Here is a 26008-nt window from a genome sequence, read left to right as displayed (position 1 = left end):
ATCATACAACATAGACGGACAGCATAATCGCTGCAAAATATCATTCATAATTTTCTTTTTAATCAGCTGAAATTGATCTATTTATGAAATTACGTATATGGAACATTAGATTACTACGATAGTTCTCATCCCAATGGTTAATAATGTTGAGCAGTTACGGACCTGGAAAGGAAACCTTATAGCACTGGGAACCACATCCACCAGTGATTCAGATTGGAGTTCTTTAAAGGGAAACGCAATGATTCATCCTACCGCGCTAGCAACGCAGGATTCCTGTCGCAAGATCATTTAAATTGGAAATTGTTATTAAAAAATGCTCGAATTCAACATTTGGTATTTTCTTAACATACATTTAAAAAATAAAAAAAAACTTTAAAATGTAATACGGCTGTGAGGAGGATAAAACATTTCGGGCAGGAGAGGGACTCGAACGCGGGCCCCTGCATTCGCCAGCCAAGTAATCATCTACTGCGCTGTTCCTATTTTGTCGTCTAGGAGCGATAATTTTAATTATTTGTTGTCATTGTAACACTGAGCTGCTTTCATGTGCTTCTCAATTGCACGAATTTTGATCAAAATAATCATATTCTCGGTATCTTAGTACTTTATTCGTTTATATGATTATAACTTGAGCGCGGAGGCTTTCGCATACTTTATGTTTCGGCTGGTTAGTGTATACAACAGGAATATTATGATGATGTCGCCTGCGACTTCGGTATGGTATCGTCCTTATTAGTTAATATTATTTTCAATTATGTTTTTAACTCGGTATTTGTATTTCTAATGAAGCAAGCGTATACATTCATTTCAAGTAGAAATTCTGTAAGGATTTGCTTACGTCCTTCTTACTCGACTTCAAAGGTTTTATGAAATGAGCTGTAGTTCCGCTGATTTCAATCTTGCCTTAAAAATAAAACGTATTGCCAACAAACATATTTCCTAATACCATGTAACCTTTTTAATGTAAGTAGAGAAGTTAATTAATGATGCTGAGTAAGTATCCTACATTATCCGGTATTCATCAGAGTATATGTAAATGATTGCAGCTAAATATGATAACTTCATCATCAACCACATAGCCCCAGACAGCACCGAGAAATTATTTACACGTGTTTTTTTGGTGTAAATGCGGTGTAAAAATAAAACTCGGATATTTCCATAATAAAACCCGTGTATAGAAGTATTCTGCATTTAAACACACATTTTGCTATACTTTCGGTATGAAATCTATTCCTGCCATAATTTTTATGTTTTTTAATTGCTTGCGTACTTCCAGATAGGCAAATGTATAATTTTAAAAATATATTTATTTAAATAGGTCCGTGACTTGATCAAATGAATGGATCGTCCTTTCAAAAATTGCCACCTTGATAAATATTGTTTCAGATGTAAATTGATGAGCGTATTTAATATTGGCGAATAATTCTTTTTTACATCAAAAGAATATAATGTTTTTCGTGATATTTCTGATATTTCGTGATGCTGATGGTAGCAGACATGTTGGACTATGAGTTCTTGTTAGCACCGTGTGTGGCGCTCAGTGTCGCTGGATTAACACAAGGACCAAGGACGCAAGATGCAACGATAAAACCTCAGGTACCACAACGCGTTAATATTGCAACCTCTGCCGTCTACTGCTCCTTGCTGCTTTCATAAAGAGGTGAGTTATCAATTTTTTATCCGACTTACATTTGTTTGCGATACGTAATCTTATAAATGTGACCTTTACCATGAGCACCATGAGGTTCGTGATGTCATGAAAATGGCCGAAGGACGCCATTAGGTAATAGCGCATTTGTAGTTCTATTATTCATATTCTATTCTGTTATCCTTGGGATTTTTATTGGATCTTAATTTATCATTTCTCATCTGTGTGATATAAATACTTCAAATACAGCTGGGATTCGGCGGTATTCGTCTTCGGTTCTACTTCGACGCTATCTTCGTCCGGTGATAAGTATATTTTTCATAAATCTTTGAGCGTCAAAATTCCAAGTACCCTTTAAGTAACTGTGTTAAGGTTCTTGGCTGATTCTATGGTTTCAATTTGCTTTGATTTCGATTCACATTTATTAGTCATACGTAGTTAACTCTGTTAACTTTACAAATGTGTTGCTTTCCCTGAGGTCATGACGTCATGAAAATGGCCGAAGGTTCATTGTCAGCCTTCCCTTTTCTTAGCCATTGCGAAAATATATAATATTCTACTGTTTCATCCGCTGAGTTTTTATTGGCTCTAAATTCATCATTGCTCAATCGTGTGGTTTAATTACCACAAATAGAGCTGTTATTCGACGCAATTCATATGTTTGCCGGGAGATTTATTTGTGTTATATTTTTGGGCGTCTTGATTGGGTGATTTTATTGGGCTATTTGGTCCGGATTTTTCAATTGATATTTCGGAGAATCAAGTATATGAGTGCTAGTGTGTAGCATATTGCCACGATGCTTTAACGTCGCGGTTAGTATGCTCGTGAATGGTTAAAAAATGAAAGCTTTTTTCGTTGCTGTAATTATCATTCGTTACGGTGATATTTGTTATAATATAAGCTAATTATATTTCGTTAATTTCGCAGTAACACTCGAAAATAATCCTGATAGAAAGGTGTTAGTTATTTTTTTATTTACAATCTCGTGCCAGTATTTTTTTACAATCCCTTACGCTCTAAATGTTTTCAATTCGGAAAATTTTAAAATCTCAAATTTGCACTTTCCTTGCCTTCATAGTCTATAATAATTTTCGCGTTTATTGAATTTCACCAGAGTAATATGATGCCTGTGTATTGGAGGGATGTAAATGGCTCATTAATATACCGTGGGTGTAAATCTTAATCAGTCTTCATGGTCTTCATTTGCATTTCACTGCTCTGTTATCTTGGTAAGTTGTCTTGGAGTATGGTTTTATGATTTTTAACCCACATTTTCATACACACATTGAATGGATCCCATACCCTTGAATGGATCCAAAGTAAGTATTGTAAATTACTTGATCACAATATTGAGAAAATACTGCAGAAAGAACCAGGATGCTATATATATGTGCATTAATTGAATTTGCAAGCTCCCTCAAATCGTAGAAGACAAATTGGAATGTTCAACTTAAATGGCATATTGTTGGATGAGATCAAATTCACTGATTTGTTTTATTTTATAACTTTTAGGGTCCCAAACATCAATACAAATATTTCGCCCCATTTTTGTGTCCATTATTACCTGTCATCCAACTACACCAAAACAGTGCAATTTATGTTGTAATAAATTTGATCTTTCTCATTCTTCTTCCTCAAGTTCTAAGAAATATAAATAAAATAATGTAACTGTGTGATATATCAAAATGTTGCCCTCTGTCAATATACACTTTTTTTTGCATTTATCTTTTTCTTGAGTATAGATTTAGTAAAAATATCATCAAATTAATTCAACACTCAAGTGTATGTACCCATTTTAGAGAAGGGTGGGTGGAGATGGACTCACTACTAGTAACTTAGTCTCATCCACATGAGAATTCTATGAATAGGATTGGAGGCAAGACTGAGGCTGGTATAATGAAAAAGTATTTTCTGAGGCATGCTCACTCAAGAGCCAGCAAAGGTCACGGCATACTCTAGAGTCTTCTGCTCTGTTAAAGATAGAAAGTTCACGGCAAGAGGATTGTTTCCTGATGATTAGGACATATTTCAGTTCATATATATTTAAGAGTTGGTTAGATTTAAATATTATATGTAGGGAGAGACATCAGCCATGCTGCAAATGACTGTACTTTTTTAATTGGTGTGGTACTAGACGTGCTCCTCATATTTTTAATAAAAACTATACTGAGATACTAAAATACCATTTCTTATATATATCACTGTGTCTCGTTTTCTCTTGTGAATATTGATCTAAGTGATGGCATGACATGGTGCATGGTGTAAAGAAATAATTTTGAGACCATACAATCATAAAAATGTTTTAATGTGTCCTTTTCATTTATAAATCTAGGAAGCTCCATAGGAAACATTGGTAATGGTCGTTTGATGGAGGAGGATAAACATTCAAAGCTGGCGGTAGGAAGGAGTCTGGTGAAAAGGGTATAGACCATACTCTGTGGCGTGATGTGGAATACAGGTACCAAATACTTATTCAAAAGTTATATCTCAGGGAGGGAAAAATGTTGGCACTTAGTTTCACATGATGCCTAAATATGGTAGTATAAAATTGTTTGTTAGACCAGTTTGCACCAGGTTCCATATTTTCTAAATTTTTATTGCGTTCATCGTGGCATCTTTGTTGGAACGCTTACTAGTTGTAGGCTTTGCAATGTCATTCGTCATTGTATGTGAAAAAGATTGTTCATATGCTATAAGTATTGCTTCTGCATTAAAAGGTATTAGCACATAGATGAATTGATTGATAGCTTTGCTACTTCAACAATAATAATGATTTTAACTTTTTTCAGGAATGATTCGGCATTGATGAGTGCTAGTACGAAGATAAAATCATGTTAGCATGGTATGGTAGACCAGAACAATTTTGACTCCTTAATACATATTTAAATTTATGATTTTTTACATATTTAGTCACATTTTTCATTGAAGTACTTGAAAATTAATTACAATTTTGTTTACCTGCATGTATTCCTCTATACTCACTTTGATACCAATTTCATAGGAGTAGAAGTCCTAATTATTGAGTGTTGCTTTCTGTCCCTTCTTAGATTTTATTTTCAGTCACTGTGTGGTTTTTGCGGAGGATATGTCAATTCTAGGGTTTCTTTGAAATGAGATGGGCTTGAGTAGGTTCCGGGACTGACTTGGGTGTTGAATTAGGTTGTGAAGTACCACCAACAGGATTTTCGTACAGCTCTGATAAATTTAAGTTGGCTGTTTTCTTGGATTCAATTTTTTTAGCAATATCCTTTGGGTTATATCCATAAAGATTCGAAATTTCAACACATGTCTTATTAAGGTTTGCTGGCTGCTCATTGACAGCATCATAGTGTTCGTGATCAGTTTCGTCATTCATTGATTTGTCAACATTCTCTGGGTCAATGATGATTTGTGTTTGAATAGCTTTTTCAAAGATGAAGTCCACGTCATTGAACTCTTCCGGTATAAAGGGAAAGATTTCTGCTACACTGAATCCTGAAACACCATTTTGCATTGTTGGGATCTTAATATACGCTTCATGAATGTCGCAACAAGGATGAAAGTTTTTTCTGGGTCAAAGTTATGTCGTTTCCTGAAATCTTCTGGAGGTCATTAATCCATAAGGGCCTGTCCCACTGTAAATTAAACACTTTCTTGAGAGAATCGTAAAAAAATCCAAAGGCTGTGATTATGCGGGGGTATAAAGACAACATGAACATGATTAACTCTATGGAATTCATAGCTATCAAGAGAGATTTGACTTCTATGGTTGTCCATAATCAATTACACATGAACTTTCATAGTTGATTTTTGTTATCCATGAAATTTTTGAGCCAATCTGCGGAGAGTTCTTCATTTGCCTATCTGTTATCAGAGTATTAGTAGATTTAGTCTCTCTGGGTTAGTAATCTTTTATATCTTAAGGAGGCCAAATAACCGTGATGATGAAGGGTTAATATTGATAAAACTCTGTGGAATGTTTGCACTATTTGATAAAATCATGTTTTTTTCTACCTGTCAGTGGGAAGTAACAATTGTTGAGCTCTTGTTTCATTTGCCTCTAGTACATATATTAAAGATTCACAATCATTATCCTCATTGAATTTCTGACATTGTCATGGCACTCTTTTCACTCTTATATAACCAAACTGTTTCCTTTGTCTCTGCAGGTGATAGTATGGTTCTCGTGTTTACATAAAAGTTTAATTCTTTTGATTGTTCTTTCTGTATTTGATGGTATGGGATCACGAGTATGGTTTTTCCTAATAATGAAGCCCTTTTTGTGATTGTAGATGCTACTGAGTATTTGATAGTGAGTGGTTCATTCCACAATGAAGTTTCACAGACCGACTGTAATTCACTAGGGATTTTAAGTCTCTTGATTGCTGGGGATGCGAATGAAGTCTCATGTATGCTTTGTTTATTCTGTATTTTGTATGCTTTGTTTTGTATTCCGCCATTCACCTAATAGTGTCCAAATAAATTTTTCTTAAATTGAAGTGTCATTAAATTTTTAACCTGTATTTGAAAGGTTTTCCCATTTACTTGGTTGAAATAAGTCACCTAGCATAAGGTGGGCTTCTTCAGTGATCACCATCATTAATGGGTGAGTTTATCAGTGTAAGTCCTCATGCTTAGGATTGGTAAGCATACCTCATCCATGAGATGTCAGACGCCAGTGGCAACCAAGGGGAGTTGGGTAAGTATGCACTGTTTGCCCCCTAGGGAGCAAAATCAACCACTTGGGATATTAATTTAATAGTTCGGGGGAAGTAAGTGTCTATAGGGTCTAGATCTATAGGAACTTATAGATCCAGGATAATTTTAGTTTACTTCTAATTGTAAGTTTAGGGGTTTGCATTGATTGTGAATTCTACTACTTGCTTTCGTTGTATTAAACACCAGATCACATTAAATGGTGCATTTTGAGAGGATCACCTTGTCACGTTTGTTTACAGGAATGCAGAAGGAACTTCTTTCAATGAAAAAACATTGTGGTACAGCCTTCGAAATGCACCACTTTAAATGTACTCACTGGTAAACTACAAGCTTCCGCTTTTTATGCATTCGGGGTCATAGGTGGTTTCTGGTGATAGTTCATTGAATTTACTAATCTTTTTGGGTGAAAAATTAAACTTTGTCTTTCAATAGAATATATTATTAGGTTTTAAAGTTCATCCTAAAGATACTTAATGGAATTTACATTTTGGATGAAAAAATTGAACTTTGTTATTCCACAGATAAAAAAATTAAACTTTGTAATTCCACAGAAATCAGTGTAATTGCAAAGTTTAATTTTTTTGATCTGTGGAATAGCAATGTTTATTTTTTCATCCTAATCGTTCAGGTTCGAGTAATTGTCAAGAGCGACCTATCGATGAGTCGATATATATCGCCAAGAGCGACCTATCGATATAATCGACCAATCGATTTGGCTGCAGCGATAGTACTGCCAACTAGCGGCCATATTTGAAAGTAACTCAATGTAGCGGGTTGCGACAGTGGCGTCGCCCTCGGGAATCGTGGTACTACGTGGGACCTGAGGAATAATATACGGATAATACTCGTGTATACCCCAGAAATAGCGGACATAGTACCGGAAATACACCGCAATTACACCAGTCCTACACGAGTAGAAACGGGATATACACGAGTTTTTACCCGTGTTTTATCACGATTTTACACGGGTTTCGCACTGCTTGTGCTGTATGGGAGCAGCGTAGAGTTATTATATGCATTCACACTAATTCAGCAGTGGAACAAATTATCAAACAATACCTGTTTAAATCCGAAAATCATTAAAAATGGGACTTTTGGCTGGAATTAAGTTTTCCTGGACATACTTTGAATATGTGGAAAGGAATACATCTTTACCGATTGACAGACGTCGGAGAACTATGTTGTTACATACGCAACGAGTAATGCCGATCAGCTTAACTAATTTCATATATTACGTGTTTGCTCAGATATTTATTTGATGAAACACGTGGAATATCAAAGCTGCCTCGTATCTTATGTCGTAGATATTGTATTAAAAACATCAACCAGAGTCGATAGATGTAAACAAAAGTCTGCCATGTTCACAGTAAACGACTCGTGATTTCCTGCTCTCTGAAAAGAGCTAAGATCACTCAAAAAGAGCCAAGCTACAAACTTTTTAAAATCTCTTCGAGGAATTACCTTTGATCTTTCCACCTGCATTTAATGCTACAATGTGTTTGGGGGAACATAATGAACACAAATTTCACTTAAATGGAAGCGATCAAATCCCAAGACTGAAAAGGATGAAAAAATATCTCACTCACCTAATGACCCGTTCTCCATCTATTGAACTATGAATATTAGTGTTGGTTTACTGAAACCCGAAAACCATACAGTTTCCGAACACAATCTTTGTGGAGCGAAAGTGGCGACGACCGATTTGTTGCAAGACTTTTGCAAATGATAGTACATACGGACAATAAAAAACACTTTGAGAAATTTTAATTATATCCATTAACAGTAAAGGTACGAGTCTAAAACTTAGAACTTTAGTTAAGTAATCCTGATGGATTGATTTTTTACCATTTGACTGAATCTTAAGTAAATATATTTTGCTTTTTATGAAAAATTTGAGAAATTATTTCGTGATGCAACACTCTCCCCTACTTGCGAGCCGTATCTCAGCCATGATGCCCTAATGGCATCATGATACTGCCATAATTTGAAAATCATTCACATGTATGAACTGATAGCGAAACGACGGTCATAAGAAAAACACAAAATTTCACAGGAATAGCGACGTAGAATAATATAAAAATATCGGAAGGAATCTCTAATATACATATTGTAGTCATCAGGTTTTCAAGGCATCAATTAAAATTCATAAATGTTAAAATGTGTGGACTTCGAATAATTTCAGTTTTTAATGCACATACCAGACAAGTTTTTCTACATAATTGGATTTTAAACTGGTTACTAAACCAGTTTCTTTCATCAGCTTCCGTGGTGTAGTGGTGAGAGGACAGAGCAACAGATACATAGGTCGTGTGTTCGGTTCTCCCTGATGTTTATTTTTTCCTTTCCGTCACAAGGATAAAGTACTTGCATTATGCTTTATATCTTCACTAGCCAGTCGCTTCCAGTTATTAATTTTTTTTCTATTCACGGGGAAATCTGTTATCAGTTGTTAAGCCCTTGTTAAGACTCGCTTAATTTCACCGGTAGTCTTTAAATTCATGTCGGGATGAGCTGCGTAGTATATGTAGTACACCCCAGCCGGCACAAACCATCAAATTTCTTTTTGGCAGCTGGATGTCATCCAGATGCAAAGAGTATGAGCGCATCCTTTCATATAGATGACATCCATTTGCCGGTCCGCTGCCGAGGGGATGCGGAAGAGGGAGACCGCCGCACCTAGAGAGATGCCGTGAGGATGAGGATGTACGAAAGTGCTGCCATCTAACTGCCGAAAATTGAACTCGGTTGAACTAATTTCCGATATTGCTTGTCTGGTTCTCTGTATCTCATGATTGTTTTACACTACTCGGGATAAATCAGAGCACGTTTTATTTCAAGAGTATAACTTTAATGACTCAGCATAAAACAAGAGACAGGCGAACAAAGGAATACAGGAGTACACAAGACAACATATGAGAACTTTAGTACAACATTGCTATCCATCGGAGTCAAAAATAAACGCAAGAGTTCAAATCCAGGAGAGGAGAGGCCAATGAGTGCGCGAGGGTCGATACCGGGAGATTAGACAAAATTGCTGCAATGGTCAGAATTAAAAAATATCACCATAAAACACGCCCAACACCACACTCAATCTACGAGGTACAACATAGCTATCCATCGGAATCCAAAACAAACGCAGATTTCAAAGCCAGGAGAGTGGAGGCCAATGAGTGAGCGAGGGTCGGCACCGGGAGATTAGTCAAAATTGCTGCAATGGTCAGAATTATAAAATATCACTATAAAACACGCCCAACACAACACTCAATCTACGAGGTACAACAAAGCTATCCATCGGAATCCAAAACAAACGCAGATTTCAAATCCAGGAGAGTAGAGGCCAATGAGTGAGCGAGGGTCGACACCGGGAGATAAGTCAAAATTGCTGCAATGGTCAGAATTATAAAATATCACTATAAAACACGCCCAATACAACACTCAATCTACGAGGCTCCAACACGTCGAGATAGGGAAAGATGGCTACCAGACAACAAGTTCATACCTACTGCTGTAGTCATTGGTAGTACCGTATGTTCGTGAAAATCTTGAATACAATGAATAATTATAATAGTAATAGTTCTTGAAATTTTATAATAATTAATGCGAGGATTTGCAGATATTTTTAAGTATTAAACCACATCATGAAAAATATGGCATACATAGGCGCAAATAGCAAAGGATGACAGAAGAATATTTGGTACTCTAACGCATCCTGTCACGCATTGCATCCACTTCACATATAGATGCAGTATGGGCTCTGCCGGCTGGGACTGTTCAGACGCCTTTGACGTTCCAACATAAACAAATAACCTTGCCTGAGGATATTTGACGGCATTCCTTACCTATTCTCCCCTAATATCTTACCCTTTACTTATATAAGCCCCTTAGCTTACGATAAGCTGCTTATATATTTTTTCCGTAAGAAAACCATAAGAAACTGTTAACTCTCTTACTTTGTGTTATCTGGGTTTAATGTGAAATTCATTTCTAGGGTTCCTGGCTGCCAAAGGATTGCCCATTGGAGCGACATCAACTTCATATCTGTCTGCGGAAGGAAATGTAATGAATCATTCGATTGATGAATGCATTGATCCCACATCTCTGGTGAGACAAATTGATTCCAAGGTTGGAACATCCCATTTTGGGATAGAAAGAAATCTGATGGATGAAGACTTGGAAATATGTGGCGCTCTAGATACTGATAAGAAAACAAATAGCTCAATTCCTGATGATAGACAATGCAATACAAAATACATCGAATCACTTGGAAGCAAGGGAGGCGGAGCGACAATGACATTTGTCGGGGATAGAGGTGGTCGTGATGCATCAAACACCACTCATAACCTCAGGTCAATCATAATCAGAGGAAATGACACAAGTGGCTGTGAGATTGTCATGGGAGACAATGAAGAGATAAACAATTGCTTGATCAAAAATCCTGAGAATAGTTGCAAGTCAAACGAAAGTCCATATCATTGCTTCAACTGCGGAGATGTATTTAACAACAAAAATGACTTAATCAAACACATGAAAATTCATTTGAATGGTGCTAATTTGGACGCTGAAGAGAAATCATCAGTGGGAGGAGATGTGTCTAGCAAAAACATTCTATTAAGCGGAAGTAGTTATAGTTCCTGTGAGCCCACTACCTCCAAGACTTTAAATGGGCTGCCGAGAGATAGACTGGGGCTGAGAAAGAAAGGAAATCCGCCTCTCAAGGAAACCACTGGCAGAAAAGTGGATGAGAAAAAAATGAGGCGAGTGACAAGGAGTTTTACTGTAGAAGAGAAGTCAACTTCACAGAGTTTATCCTCAAAGTCATCATGCGATAGAAACCTTTGTAATCGCGTGGGTGTGAGAAGAAGAGAGGAGTCATATTCATGCAGCAAGTGCACTTTGTCCTTTCCTCAGAAAAAGGACCTCTCCAAACACAAGCGTATACACATGGCAGAGACATCTTATTCATGCAATGAGTGTGAGAAGTCTTTCGTGAATAAGAGCGACTTAGTAAGACATTTACGCACACACACGGAAGGAAGGCCTTATATCTGTGATGTGTGCAGTAATTCCTTTTCTGAGAAGAATAACCTGGTTAAACACATGCGAAGGCATACAGGAGAGAGACCTTTTTCATGCAGAATCTGCAAACAATCTTTCACTGACAAAAGTTCTCTCCGAAGTCACATGCGAACACACACGGGAGAGAAACCCTACTCATGCACTACCTGCAAACGATCATTTGCTAGCGGTAATAATCTCAGAAGACACCTGCGGACGCATTCAGGAGAGATGCCTTTTAAATGCGACGTGTGCAGCCGGTCCTGCTCTGGATTTGGTCACCTCAATCGTCACGTGTGTGTAGGCACGGGAGAGATGCCTTATGCGTGCCAAATATGCCAAAAACCTTTCACTTATAGAAGTACTCTCAAAACTCACATGCGAACACACACGGGAGATAGACCTTATTCTTGCTATCATTGTGAAAAGTCTTTCTCTGCAAAGACCGACTTAGTAAAACACGTACGCATTCACACAGGAGAGAAGCCGTATACCTGCCATGTGTGCAGCAAATCCTTCAGTTGTAGTAAAGGACGGGTTAAACACTTGCGAACACACACGGGAGAAAAACCTTATGAGTGCAGTATCTGCAAAACATCTTTCACTGAGAAAGGTGCTCTCCGAACTCACATCCGAATTCACACGGGAGAGAAACCCCATTCATGCAGTATCTGCAAACGATCTTTTACTTGCCGTAGTAATCTCATATGTCACATACGGACGCACACAGGGGAAAAGCCATTTAAATGCAACGTATGCAGCCGGTCCTTCGCTCAAGGGAGTCACCTCAAAAGTCACATGAGAGTACACACGGGAGAGAAACCATATTCGTGCCAAATCTGCAAAAAATCTTTCACTCGGAGTTATTCTCTGTCCATTCACATGCGAGTACACACCGGAGAGAAACCTTATCAATGTGAAATTTGTTGCAAGTCTTTTGCTAAAAGTGATCACCTTAGCCGTCACATGGGTGTACATAAATGAGATGAATCATTTTTATACAGGGTCTGCAGCAAGTCCTTAACTTCAAGGAAAGGCCCTTACCACTGCAAGTGTGCACGTACAGTTGTGAAACATAATTCATTCAGAGTAAGCACCAAGTATATCACTGTTAGTTCTCATCCCAACCGCCACATGAGCACTCACAAGTGATAAACAATATTCGTGCTATGTAAGTTGTGTTGATTTCCCCAGATGGGCCTCCTCTGTGCAGCTGACATGTTTGGTCATTGGAAAGATTATCCATATAAATATCAAAGTTGTTCTAAATCAAGCGATTGCAAATCTGTAGTGAGAAGCCCAATACCTTAATCTTACCTTCGCAATGAAGAATGAATAATGATTAAGTACCTATTGGGATGATCAGTCATCTCCCATGATACCATGGGAATCGTTTAAAGTCGTTTTTTTGTATTTTGCACTGAAGACAATGAGTGAGATCAACAATCATTTTAGTGAAGCTTTTCAAAGACTAACAAGTAAACCCAGTATTTTGATATTTGCATTGAAAGTCATTATAAGTTGTGAATTGAAGCTGTGGTGAGGCTCAGTGATTGTACTTCCTTCCAACTGACGTTCAAGAGGTTTTTAGAATTATTGAAGAAATTAAGCCTAAAAATGCAATGGGTTGTGATAAAAAGAGTATCAATATTAGAAAGGTAAATGATCGTTTTGTACCGTTTTTTACACACATAGCAAACTTGGTTATGATGAAGTGTCAACTTCCAAAACATTTAAAAACAGGTATTGCAGTCCCGATTTCCAAAATAGGTGATAAAACTAATGCTAGCAATTATATATCAATATTAATGTTTCCTGTTTTCTCAAAAGTCCTGGAAAAAAATTTAAATTCAGCTCTAACATTTAGTTAACACCAATAACTACTTACCCCCGTGCAATTGGGATTCTTAAAAGGTAAAAGTACAAAAGATGCCATTTCAAAGCTTTTTTCTGCCCATTTCTAAAATAATGCTAATAAACTAATGCTAGCAATTATATACCAATAATCACTGTTACCTGTCTTCTCAAAAGTCTTGGAAAAAAATTTTAAGTTCAGCTCTAACATTTCACGAACACCAATAACTACTTATCCCTGTGCAATTGGGATTGTTTGAAAGATAAAGGTACAGAAGATGCAATTTTAAAGCTCTGTTCTGCTATCTCTGATGCACTCAACAATAATTAGAAAGTTGCAGTTTTGTAATACGTAAACATTACGTAACTTGGATAGACGAGTCATTGTTATTGAAAAGATTGTTGCAAGCTGGAATGAGAGGAGTCGTTACTAAATGTTTCCGGAGTAACTTCAGTGTGCGAACCCGGAATGAGAAAATACATGACTTTTATGGGCAAGAAACATCACTTTCTTCTGGAGTGCCCTGGAGATGGATCTTGGTGACTGTTCTTTTTCTTATATGTGTAAAAAAATTCAATGCTGGAATATTCAATGTTAAATTAACTTCCTTTGTGGATAATACAGCTTTGGTTTTATATTGCACGATGTGAGTGATATATATTTACGAAAATAGAATGCGATGGAACAAAATTTTAATTTTATTCATATAAATTTGTATCAAGCAATTGAACAAAATATGTTAAATTTAAATGAAAAAGATATTATTCGAAAAATGGAGTGTTTACTAGAGATGTCTCATTTTTGACATGAAAAAACCTGTTTGGCATGTTTTGAAATTGAGCAAATCAACTTTGTGAGTTAATCTGGGATAACTATTGATGGAAATGTTAATTGGAAATAATATGTCAATAAACTGGAATTGGAAATGCTATCGATTTCAAGCAAATTCCTTATTCCTTTGCCGGCCTCGGTGGCGGTGGGGAAAAGTCCTCGCCTGCCAAACAAGAGGTCGCGGGTTTGAGTCCCGCCTGGGTAAGTTCCCCTTATCCAGGGCATGGTTGTTCGTGTACGTTTCATTGTTGAATTTGTTGAATACCCCGATTTTAAATGGCCTATGAGAGCTGTATTCGGAGGTTGGGGAATAATAATATTATATTTAGTTATTTATGTCCAAAAAAATAGGTTGTTCTGCATATTGTGCTCTTGTTGAATCAAGACTGCAATATGGCATTTCTTGCTGGAAAGGAGCCTACGATCCTCATATAGAGCCTTGGCAGATTGCCTAAAGAAATTCACAAGGGCAGTGTAAAACTGAGCTCTCGTTGCCTCTTTTCCGAAAACAAAATGTTTTACGACTAAAGTGATTTTTTTCATTTGAGGTACTCATGACGTTTTCTATTTGTGTGTAAAACAGAGCAAAACAGATTGAATATGCTAGTAAACTCACGTAAAAAATACGTCTCCATAAGGTTCGGAAACTGTTTGTATACGTAAGCCCAAAAATGAAGCCTTCAAACATGCATACACTTTTCATTGCACTGATAGTGTTATGTTCCCATATAGTTGAGATACTGGGCCAAAACTCTGTGGCTTAGTTTCTCGCTAATTAAAACATTTTTTTAACCCAAGAGAATGAAAATATTGAACAATTGTTAACCCTCGGCCTCCACCTGCTCAATACTTACGTGAACTCCACCTGGGGTCTTTTTTGACCCCAAGCCGTATATTTATAAACACACAGTTATTTTTCCGGAGATTTTGAATTATACCGTTTTAAATGATAATAAAAACATAAATAAGAAGTTTTTTTGTTTTATCAAGTAATATTAACATTTTGAAATACAATAACATTTATCCTAGAAAACTCAACAAATTATTGTTCATCCAGAAAATCTCTCTTATAATTTTTCCGTTTCAGCCCAAGACAAAAAAACAATTACTTTTATAAAATTAAGTATTGAAATAGCAACTTATATATCTTACAATCCTTCACATTTTCTGCACGATATAATGATATTTGAATGATCGTTATAAACAAAGACTCCACATTTTTCACACCTCCGATTCATTACCTACCGGATTCTCTCGGAAAAAATGAACAGCACCTACGTTTTTTTCTACGTAGCGGCAAATCCCTTCTAAGCTGCAGTGGAATAAATGTTCAAATCCTGCAGAGTTAACTGCTTCCCTAATTACTTGCATTCGTGTCTGAGGATTTTTCAATTGCCTTCTTATCTTTGGTTCTCATAACTCCATTGCCAAATCAATAAAAAAATTTCTCCTTGCTCCCTTTTCTGTTTCCCCGTTGAACCTCTTTGAATTTAAAACAAAAGCAATAAATGCTGCAATATCAATAATATAAAAATAGAAGAAGAGATCATCTTCTTGTCCTACGCTTTACTGAGTAATGTCTTGCCATTAGATCTACAGTGTCGACGCCGGATTTGTATGATAATAAAATAAAATTACTTTTTTTATGTTCACCACGACTAACATCAAATGACCGGTGTTGAGTTGAAACTAGAATAACTGCCTTTCTTGGCTTTGGGACATATGAAACCATTAGCGTATGGTTTGCATAAAAAAATACTTGAATGCTCCTCTCGTTGCCAGGCGAGTAACATCACCCTCGGAATTTCTACGCGATTTGAACTTGGTGGAGTGGTGGTGCAATGTCCCTCATCTTCACTGTCCTCAAACTTTCTGATGAATTTTCTTCTTCCACTATCACGTCTGTGACATCCTCTTGTATTTCAATTCGTTCCTCTTCATCACTGCTCAATTCAAAACTGTCCATTTTTATGTCTTCGTCATTGTTCTCAAACATTTCATTTAGTACCTGATCTGCACTATATCCTCAGCTCAGCCGATGAAACTCCATGTTTACTACAACGTTTTGAAGGTACATTTTTTTACTGGTCCCACAAAATCGCTTTCGATGTGGACTATGCACCTGCAGAGCTAAAACGAAAATAAGGCCTGACCTCCTTGACATGAGAGTTGCGCATAGACAGCTAGTCTAGTTCGAAAATTAGGAGGAAGGGGAAACCTGTGACAAAGTAAAAGTGATGAATCATAATCACAGTTGAGGCAAATTTTCCCCTGGAGTATTTTCTTTTCCTTCTCTCAATGCACCTGCTGATGACATAGGGTTACGATGGTCTAAGAGGCCAGATAGTGCCTTCGACATAGGCGTTCCATGCTGTTATTATTTCATGAGTGAAAATGCTAAGTGTTTGGCATGAAATAATATGAGGATAATACATCAACATGATACCCTCCGAGAGAGCTCAGGCAGGTGGTGGCTATTTTCACTCAATCTTCACTGGGCCCACAATTACAATATCTGTGATACATTATGTTCAAAATATAGCTCTAAACGGAGGAAAAGATATTGGATTCTACGAACATCTTCGGCAGGAAAGACGGGAACCAGCTCCCCAAATCATGGAAAAGAGTGTACGTTGAGTAAACAATACTCACCCCCTGCCCAAAACCCTAGAGGTGGCTAGGAGTTTATCATGTAGATTTAGATGTTGAACTGAGTGCTCCAACAAAATCCGGAAAAAGTTTTATAGGGGAAAAAAAGGTAAACACGAAGACGGATTGACTAATGAGATGAGCCCAGCCTTGAATGAATGATATAAAAGACGATCTCTACCTCCACTCCGCACTCCAGTGACCTAAAGATGCTAGCAGCAATGTGAAACTGTTGTATATGAAGAAAGACACACGCGGTGAATAACCCAGAAACTTTGCATATGAATCTTCATCCCACAATGAAAACCTACATAAGGATTACCTACCTTTCAACACGTTTTATCAATTACGTTTCCACAGATATACGTTTCAAAATTTAATACCTACACAGTCTCCACCTGCGGTCGAATTGGACCCCACTCGGGAAAAAGAATCCCTTCCGTGAATAACTCAAAATTTTAATTAAAAAATGGCACGAATTTAAAGACAAAACATGCGGGAAGGCATACCTGTAGCATGGCAAGATAATCTGAATTGAGTCAAAAATTGCAGGCATTTCATCAACCTTGGGGTCAAAAAAGACCCCAGGTGGAGTCGGAGGGTTAAAAAGTTGTTGTGTTATCTTGATAATTTTATTTGGTCATTTTTTTGTATATTTATTTGAGTAAAGCTATCATTCCTACAATTTTTTTCCTAAAATGTTCTGTAATCTCATTGAAATACATGTTTTATTTTGTATTTTAATTTTTTCCCTATGCTGCTGAACTTAACACATGCATGTTTGAATATCAAAATTTTTTGTGCTCCTATATTTTATATGTTCACAAAGCAGCACCAGCTGCTGCTTTAATGAACTTAGTTACGATGGTACCTCCAATTATGGATCACAGCGTACCTATATTCTACTTTATTGTTTTATTTACATGCTCTTTGTAACGTACGAATAAGTGGAATAGATATTATTATTATTATTTTTGAAATGTATGTAAGGATGAATGTATTGAAGGATTGTGGCAGCAGAAGGACATGCCCAGGATAGAAGTTGAGAATCAAACAGCCGGCTTGCCTTATTTTTTTATTGAAGGCATGCCTGTTTTTTTCCATCAAAGGCGCCTTGTTCAAGGTCTCTTTTCAATTTTCGTGTCCTTATTGGTTCTGAATTTGCCTGGCATTAACCATGATTGCTTGGTGGAAATAAACAAAATGTTGTCCGTATGCTGAGAATAAAGTACTATTAGTGCAAAATAAAAGGCATATAACTGATTTTGCTAATTAAATAAATTTGTGTAACTTTTCCAATTTGAAGTAACATGATTGCATTTTTGTTCTTATTCATCTGTTTTCAAAAGTTTCCATTCAAAGATGATGGTCAAAATTCAATTGATTTTCAATCCAAGTTACTTTCTTAACTTTCTTTAAAAAATTTCACCTCTGTGTCTCCAGTTCATTTTCTCTTAAATGTCAATTGGTTAATTGACAGAGATAGTGCTACACTTCAACCACTTGATTACCGATCTGTTTTAATCTTGCTTCTTCTATGTGCCTGATCTGTTTTAATCCGACATTGAAAGAAATTTTGGTATCTGCAATCTGTATCGGTTAAGAAAGTATGACCGGATATTGCTAGAGCTTAAAATTGTTTGCACTGAGAAATTTAGGGAATTTCATTTTCACGTGAATTTCCAAGAATGCGATGGTGAATATGTCTCGTTGATTGGTATTTAATCAGTTGATATAAGTACCTACTCTGCATGAAGGATAATTAAATGGGAAATTTGTAACCTTACTTGAGTGCTTATGCATGGCTACGACTGTTTCCAGTTAACCCTTTTGCGCCGGGCTCCTTCACGGGAAGTTGCTTTTGGCTGTACGAAGGCTTTGAGCATTTATTTTTCGCCGTGTACGGAGTTGTTTCTCGGCAAGGATTCGTCCAGGTAGTCGCTCCCTCTACTTAATGACCTTTTTCTACCGGCTAGTCGGACCCTTTCCTCGGCAACTGGGCAAATATAATCCTCGACCCTTTTCCCGAAGGCAGTCCATCACGGCGTACTTTTGCGGTCAGTTTATTGTTACTAGTTCGATTTTCATTTTTAAAATTGTTACTATTGCATAAAATGTCAGTTCATCAATGTATACCTTTCATTTTGCAATGCCTTTAAACTTTTAAACGAAGTTCTACGGTTATTTTTAGGGTTTTCAGCAAAAGGGCATTAGGTCATAGACCAAAAAATACTTTAAAGGGAATGAAATCTTTCAATGTTCCTAGCATACTTCTAGGTATTTACGATTTATGATATTAACATATTTTATAACCATGATCCCCAAAACCACACTCCTCATTCGCGTCTGCTCTCCACGAGTTCTCTGAAAACATGGGAATGAAACATTTCGAATTTTTTAGAAGAATATTTTCCCGAAAAATTCTCATAAAATTACTTGAATCTTACAAATATGTTGTTTGAAATGGCTAAATTATATGTGTAAAGCAATTTCACTTAGATAAATATAAATTCATATTACGCACGAAATAAGAAAAAATACTAAACACTGTTTCTAGAGTCACTATCCTCGTCTTCATTATCACTTCTGGTGAGCATTTCTAGGATCGACTGATCCGTAATTTGCCTGGACATTTTCCCAGTGCAAGGAAATTCCCGTTCAGCAAATCTGCCTGGTGCTACACTCGTCCAAGTAACTCTTAACACGTCGAGAATGTATGCAAAACTAACGAAAGCTCTAAGGAACCATCGAAAGGCACTTCAAGAAAAAAAATCCTGGCTGTATAATTCCAAGAAAAAATGTAATTCCACCGAAACATCATTTGAAATACAATCCTTGCAGGAGTAGGAAAGGGAATGCGTACAGAACATTTACGGTTGAATTTGAATACACGCCAAGAAAATTTTGAAAAGAAAATGATTTATTCCGGGAAGAATGAGGTTATCATCTTCCACATACATATTTCAGCAGGAGGATACTTGCACCAATATACTCTTGGGTGTGCCAGTTGGAGGGTAATAAGTTTTTCCAAGAAAACGTTAATGCGCTAATGTGTCCCGAAGTAAGCCCGTGAGGTGCACAGGGCTGACCACCTTCATGGATCCTGACCAGAGAACCAAGATATGAAAGTTATTACCAGGGTGGAGTAGTTCTCTTTCCATTCATGGTATGGGCTGCATCGCGAAGCAGGGTTTTACAGAAACCATCCCTTGCGTAGGCAGCGGAATGCGAACAGAGAGCTAACGGCTTTATTTGAATACACGTCAAGAAATTTAAAAAAAATGAGTTATTCCGAGAAGAGTGAGGTTATTTTCTTCCACAAATTTAAGTAGGAGGCTACTTGCACCAATCTACTCTTAGATGTGCCAGTTGGAGGGTAATAAGTTTTTCCAAGAAAACATTAATGTGTCTCGAAGTAAGCCTGTGAGGTGTACATGGCAGACCACTTAAATGTAACCTGACCAGAGAACCAAGGTATGAGAGTAATTACCTGGGTAGAGCAGTGCTCTTTCCTGCAATGGTATGGAATGCTTCTCATAACATGTGTCTACGTAAAACATTCCTTATTTGTACATAAAAATTTACGAATTTTTAGGATATGCATTAATTAGTATTTATAGCGAAATTAATTTATAATACATTTGTATTCAAAGGTTGATGAGAGGTTATTAAAAATAGTCGCTGTAATTTCGGCTCACGACAAAGAACTGAGAGAATCATATTTTATTACATTACGAGGACTTTTTTTTACATAGTAGTTAAATCGGATATTTTATCGAATTAACCGCAAATGTACACTTAAAATGTGGAAAATAGAGAAACGTATATCTTTAGATGTAAATTATTACAATATCACTCCTAGAAATGTTCTAGTAAGTTTTAAAAATAACAACTAAACATCTAACCTTAGCGCCTCCAAAATTTGTTCCAGGTGATGATAAACTCCGTTAATATGAACGCTAGAATTCCGTTTAAAATTTGGAACCGATCAACAAAACATCTAGAATGTAATTCTTGGCATTGATTTTCAAAAAATGCAACGTTTCATTTTTTATTTATTACACCTTATAAACAAATAAGTGACCATGAGCACCTTCCTTGAGTGGGACACTGAGAGCCGGAATGGGCTGAGGTAATCCCCACACGGACAATAGGAAAGGGTCGGACCTCTCGCGCCGAAGGACCCTAATGGCGGTTGGGACCCACTTGGCATTCTTGACCGCGAAACCGTGAAAACACGGCCTTTGGCCATTTGCTTCGAAAATTTCAAGCCGTGAAAACCCGGCCTTCATCCTTTAGCATCAGAAAATTCAGGCCGTGAAATCACGCCCTGCGTAGGAAAAAGGTTAGTTCTATCTGGAATATAATATCTTGCTCTAAGACTTAAACAAATAGCATTGTATAGCAAAAAATACTTCTTTCATTAACAAATGCTGACAATTATTACTGATAGGGTAGAATGCCCAATAGTTAGCACCCCCAGTTTTTTGGCACTCTGTAATTAACTGTGTGATAAGAGACAGAGATGCATTGCATTTTTGATGCTTCTGTATTTAGAAGCAAAGAAGTTTACTTAATATGTGTCAGCGGTTCTGTCCACCTTACAGAATTTGAGAAGTGACTGCGGACCATATACCAAGTGTTGCATTTTTTTTGGAGAAATTGGAGGTATTCTTAGCGGAAAATTAAGAATGTTACCTCATTTGGATGCGTTTTTTTTATCAAAACCAACCCATTAAATAGTATGAAACTTAGATATTTGTAATGATGGTAATAGCTCAATGAGGTTGTTTTTTAATTAGAGCCTGTTATCATAATTAAAATTGATTTTTATCGGGTGCCAATCACTGGTATGTAAATATTGTTAATTTCTAATGATTGGCACTGGGTGCCAAGTATTGGAAATTTTATCAACTACAGTTATATATTTATTTTGTTCGCCAAATGCATTGTACTGCTAGTATAAATGCGTATTTTATATTTTGGCTCATACAAATGAGTGCAACCAGTACTTAGCATGGGTGCCAATAACTAGAAAAATGGGTGCCAATAATTGGATATAGTCAAATTAATAATATCAAAGAATTCCAAGCAAAACAATTGACAAGTGATAATGTCAAAGAATTCGAGCAAAATTATCGCGGAAATCATTTTAAGGTCTATACTCCCGAAAATAAGTGGTATCATGGCTTTTTACGCAGATACCCTGAAATTTCTTACCGTTCATTTGAAGTAGTAACTGATGCAAGTGCATACGTGAGCGATATCCTCTACATATCAGAGGCTGGTTTAAACCTGTGGAGGACATTCTTAAAGAAAAACCAAGTTTGATATCCTCTCTGATCTGAATATCGTGTTAAATGGCGACTAAACTAATTTCATGTCATGCCCTGAAAAGAACTTCGTGCTTGCCCCTCTGGATAAAAAAATGTATATGAAGTTACCCTCACCGTCACGTGAAGGCAACGCTAACCGTCATAAGTACCTTTTCATCCTTAGGAAATACGTGTCCTCCGATGATCATCTACCTTCTACAGAGGATCCTTAATAAAATTTTCCAAAAGGTTCCTGAAAAATGGGGGAAAGGGCGCAGTGACAATGGGTGGATGATGTTAGAAGTGTTTTTTAAACTTATTGGGAATGTTTTTCATCATCTTTTGGAAAGTAAAATCCCATTACCAGTAGTGTTGTTTGTAGATGGCCACAAAACCCATCTGCTATACCAAAGAAGCTCGCTATGCAAAGAATTTCAAATTATTCTAATGGCTCTTAGCCAAAATTCCACAAAAATATTGCAAGCCGCTGATGTGGTTGCCTTTAGGCCAATAAAGACTAAGTGGAAGGATGCCATACTCGAATAGATCAAAAACCCTTACGCCGATAAAAAAGAGGATTTTGTTCCCATTCTTTCAACCATATTGAACAACATTGACTAGTCTGGAATAGTTAATAATGGTTTCAGGGCATTAGGTCTATATCCATGGAATGCCAACGCAATAGATTATTCTAAGTGCCTAGGAAAGCGTTCATCCAAAGTCAGTGTGAATATCTCAGTTTGTAAGATGAATCCACTTCCATAACATGATTTTTCTTTGATGGTTGGGGAAGAGCAAAGTGAAACTTTGTAAAGTATTCAACAAAATTTGGGAAAAGGAGAGGAATTCAGAGTTCTATATAGGTTGTGGGAGCGCTATCAAATTACAATGAAAATTGATAGATAATGAGGAAGAAGGAACGGGTGAGAAAGAAATTGTACTTGTACATAACCAGGATAACACAGAAGATACGACTACAGATAGATTTCTGTAGAGACTGAGGCAGCATTATCTGAAATTTCTGCTGCGCCACACCGTAGAGCTCATAGAGTTACACAGGTCAGACCTAACAGAGGGTCCATGCCACGATGAAGGACCATATAGTGTAACCCCAATGAATATCATTCTTTTTTGGCCTGAAACACAAAAAAGAAAGGAAAAAAGAAGTACTGAAAAGGTACCATTTGTACAAGACGTAAATTGACCCCAGAAAAATGGAAATAATGCCATGACAAGAAAAAAGAATAAAATAAGAAACTCAAACAGAAAAGGAACTAAGAAAGGAGGAAAGGGAGGAGAAAAAACTGCAGAAGCAAGCAACAAAAAAGACTTTTGAAGGAAAGGCAATTAAATGACCATTCAAAAGAGAGCCAAAGAGAATGTTAAAGGCAGCTAAAACAATGATATTATGAAATGAGCAGGAATAGCTACCATCCCAAAGTATTTTTAGTACAGCTTCACCACAAAAACAATAGGCGATTCAAAAGGAGTAAAAGAGTCCATCCAGCTCTGCGAAGGGTCCCAGGTTACCTTAGCGAGGTCGAGGCTGTCGCCTTGCGAAGGTGTCAATTCGGGGGTGTGTGCTTGTGTCTGTGGTAGTCGCTGGCGTGGAAGTAATTTCCGTAAACTGCCACAGAAGGGCATTCTGGTGAAGTGTTTTTTGCTTATTCCTCTGACAAGTGGTGTCAGTAGAAGGAATTTAGCGACTTTGCGCAGAGAACTGGTTCTAAGCTTTCTCTAAACTTTCTAACAATCCCTTGGTTCTAAGCTTTCTCTAAACTTCCCCTTCTCTAGGAAGGGAGAGAAGGTTTAAAGTGGGGAGGGTGGAAGATGAGAAGTTTTTGGGTCTTTCCCAGGTCGTAAAACAAGGGAATGTATTTTTTAACCCTTTCGAGACGGATCTTTAAGTTATCTTTTCGTATCTACACATTTCTTTGCTTTCACATCCTTCATAACATATATCCGAACATTTTATTCGAGGTTTTCCATTTCTGTTCTTCCCATTAACTTGACCCATGACAATTAATTGTCTTTATTATGCCATCATACTTCAAGATATGGCTGATAATGTTGTTGTGTCGCCCAATCAAGGTTTGTGAGATGCTTCTCTTCTCTCCCTCTCTTCATAGGAATTCCTCATCAATTTCACATGCCCATAAGCATCTATAGGACAACTTTGATCCAGGTTGGTATTCTGAATGGAGAAGCCATGGCTGAAATTTCACCAAAAGTCATTTTACATATATGGATATCACAGAAGAAACATTTGTATGCAAGCATACGTACATTTGTATATTTGTACTTGCAAACAAAGCCTAATGTAATTACCGCAACACACGCATACATCCGTGTCGTGCTGGGAAGCCGTATCATTAGGATATAAGCAACGTGCAGTGAGGTCAAATCCAGCATGTCCTCTACTTATTTCAACTAACTAGGGTTCCCACTCAGCCATGAAAACATTAAAACCGTCAAAAAGCCGTGAATTTTTACTACCGGGAAAAAATCTGGAAAAAGCCGTGGATTTCGTCATAAAACCTTAACCCTTTCGAGACGGCGGAGATTTCGCCTTAGCATGACTGCCGCACTGAGCCCCAAGAGACTCTTCTTTCTCGTGGTATGGAGCATTTTTGGAGGACATTTGCTAAGAAGGGTCTCGCGGAACCTTTTTCGACCCCTCCCCGCTGGGACTTTGCATTATCTCGGACTCCGAGAGTAGCTGTGCTCCCTCCTTTTTGGGGAGGGAGATGCAAGCAAGCCTGCCTTGGACCCAGAAAAGTTAGCCGTGGTGAAGGGTAAGGGTGCATATCGAAAACAGTAACATTTTGGCTAAGCGCTCCTTTGCCAGGCAATTTTGGAACTTTTAGTTCAAATGATCACCGAGAGTGCCTCATTTATACTTCATTCATAAGAGTGGTCTATGAAAATATACTCTTTTATAATGGCATGCTTTACCTATCACTTTTATGTTTATTGAGGAGCTCCAGGTACTTTTTGTTAACTATGTACGTTAACTCACACACTATCGGTCTCAACAGCCCATTACGCTAAGTATTGTGGCTGTTTATGTGTTTGACTTCAGTTTTCCAAAAGTTTTAATGTTTAATGATGAAATACAATAACATAGGGTAAACTACCCAGTTATTGGCGCTTTAAGGACCATGACGAAGAAAATTAACTCTTGTGACCGTTGTATCACAACTTCAGTTTATTTCTAACTTTCCTTAGATATGAGAGACATGTTGCTTTAGTATTCCCATGTGAGCGATTTATATTATACTAAAAATAATTGTTCACTAAAAATAATTGTTTACTAAAAATAATTGTTTAAAAAGTCCAATAAACCCAAATATTGGCACACTTCATCCAGTTATTGGCACACTTCATCCAGTTATTGGCACACCAGATTTCCATGCACTGCGTGGCAAATTTTCTTTTAAGTTATAATATATTTAAGAAATATAGCCTTTTTCAGCTACTGAATCGATCATTATCTTACCTGTAAGTATATTAATACAGCGAGAGGCGGTAAAATACCTTTAAATGAAAATCCAATGATGTAACTTTAAAATTTTGCGTTCTAATGATTTTACGCTCAAAACAAAGTATTTTTGGACGGAAAAAGTAAAACTTTACATGTTTATTATGTATTTAGATTAATATTTGTTTTGTCTGTTCAAAATATCTACAGATCACTTAGGGAAGTGCTGTCCTCTGGAAACTCATAGCATTCATGACAAACAAAAAGATGAAAGCCGGTATCATCTGGAGGTCGCATTTGATGCGTTTTTGGGACTCACTTTAGGTGATATAACTTCTTGCAACTGCTGCATTCAACTCCTACCTTCTTTTGCCCCACAGTGGAGTTACGCTTACCATTGGTTAATTCCTGCCACTGACAGGTGTGAGTACGACTTTTCTTCCTATGCCAGTGAAACGATGAGATTCAACGGCGA

General features: G+C 37.1%; 1 protein-coding gene and 1 long non-coding RNA gene across 2 annotated transcripts in view; both read left to right on the top strand.

Moving 5' to 3' along the window:
- The window catches only part of LOC124172563 (zinc finger protein 271-like), an 85262-nt gene extending 72703 nt beyond the window's left edge, over nucleotides 1-12559 (top strand). The window contains exon 8 of the mRNA XM_046552006.1: nucleotides 10336-12559. Coding sequence (XP_046407962.1) covers nucleotides 10336-12386 — 2051 coding nt within the window. The 3' untranslated portion in view covers nucleotides 12387-12559. The remainder of the gene's footprint in view (nucleotides 1-10335) is intronic.
- Nucleotides 1503-6127, top strand: LOC124172228. The gene is made up of 3 exons (XR_006868088.1): nucleotides 1503-1660; nucleotides 3982-4107; nucleotides 4439-6127. It is a non-coding gene; the product is annotated as an uncharacterized LOC124172228 (long non-coding RNA).
- Nucleotides 12560-26008: the final 13449 nt, after the last annotated feature.

The sequence above is a fragment of the Ischnura elegans genome (genome assembly GCF_921293095.1).
Source record: "Ischnura elegans chromosome 13 unlocalized genomic scaffold, ioIscEleg1.1 SUPER_13_unloc_1, whole genome shotgun sequence".
Classification (NCBI taxonomy): Eukaryota; Metazoa; Arthropoda; class Insecta; order Odonata; family Coenagrionidae; genus Ischnura; species Ischnura elegans.
This window is presented reverse-complemented; position numbering and strand designations above follow the sequence as displayed.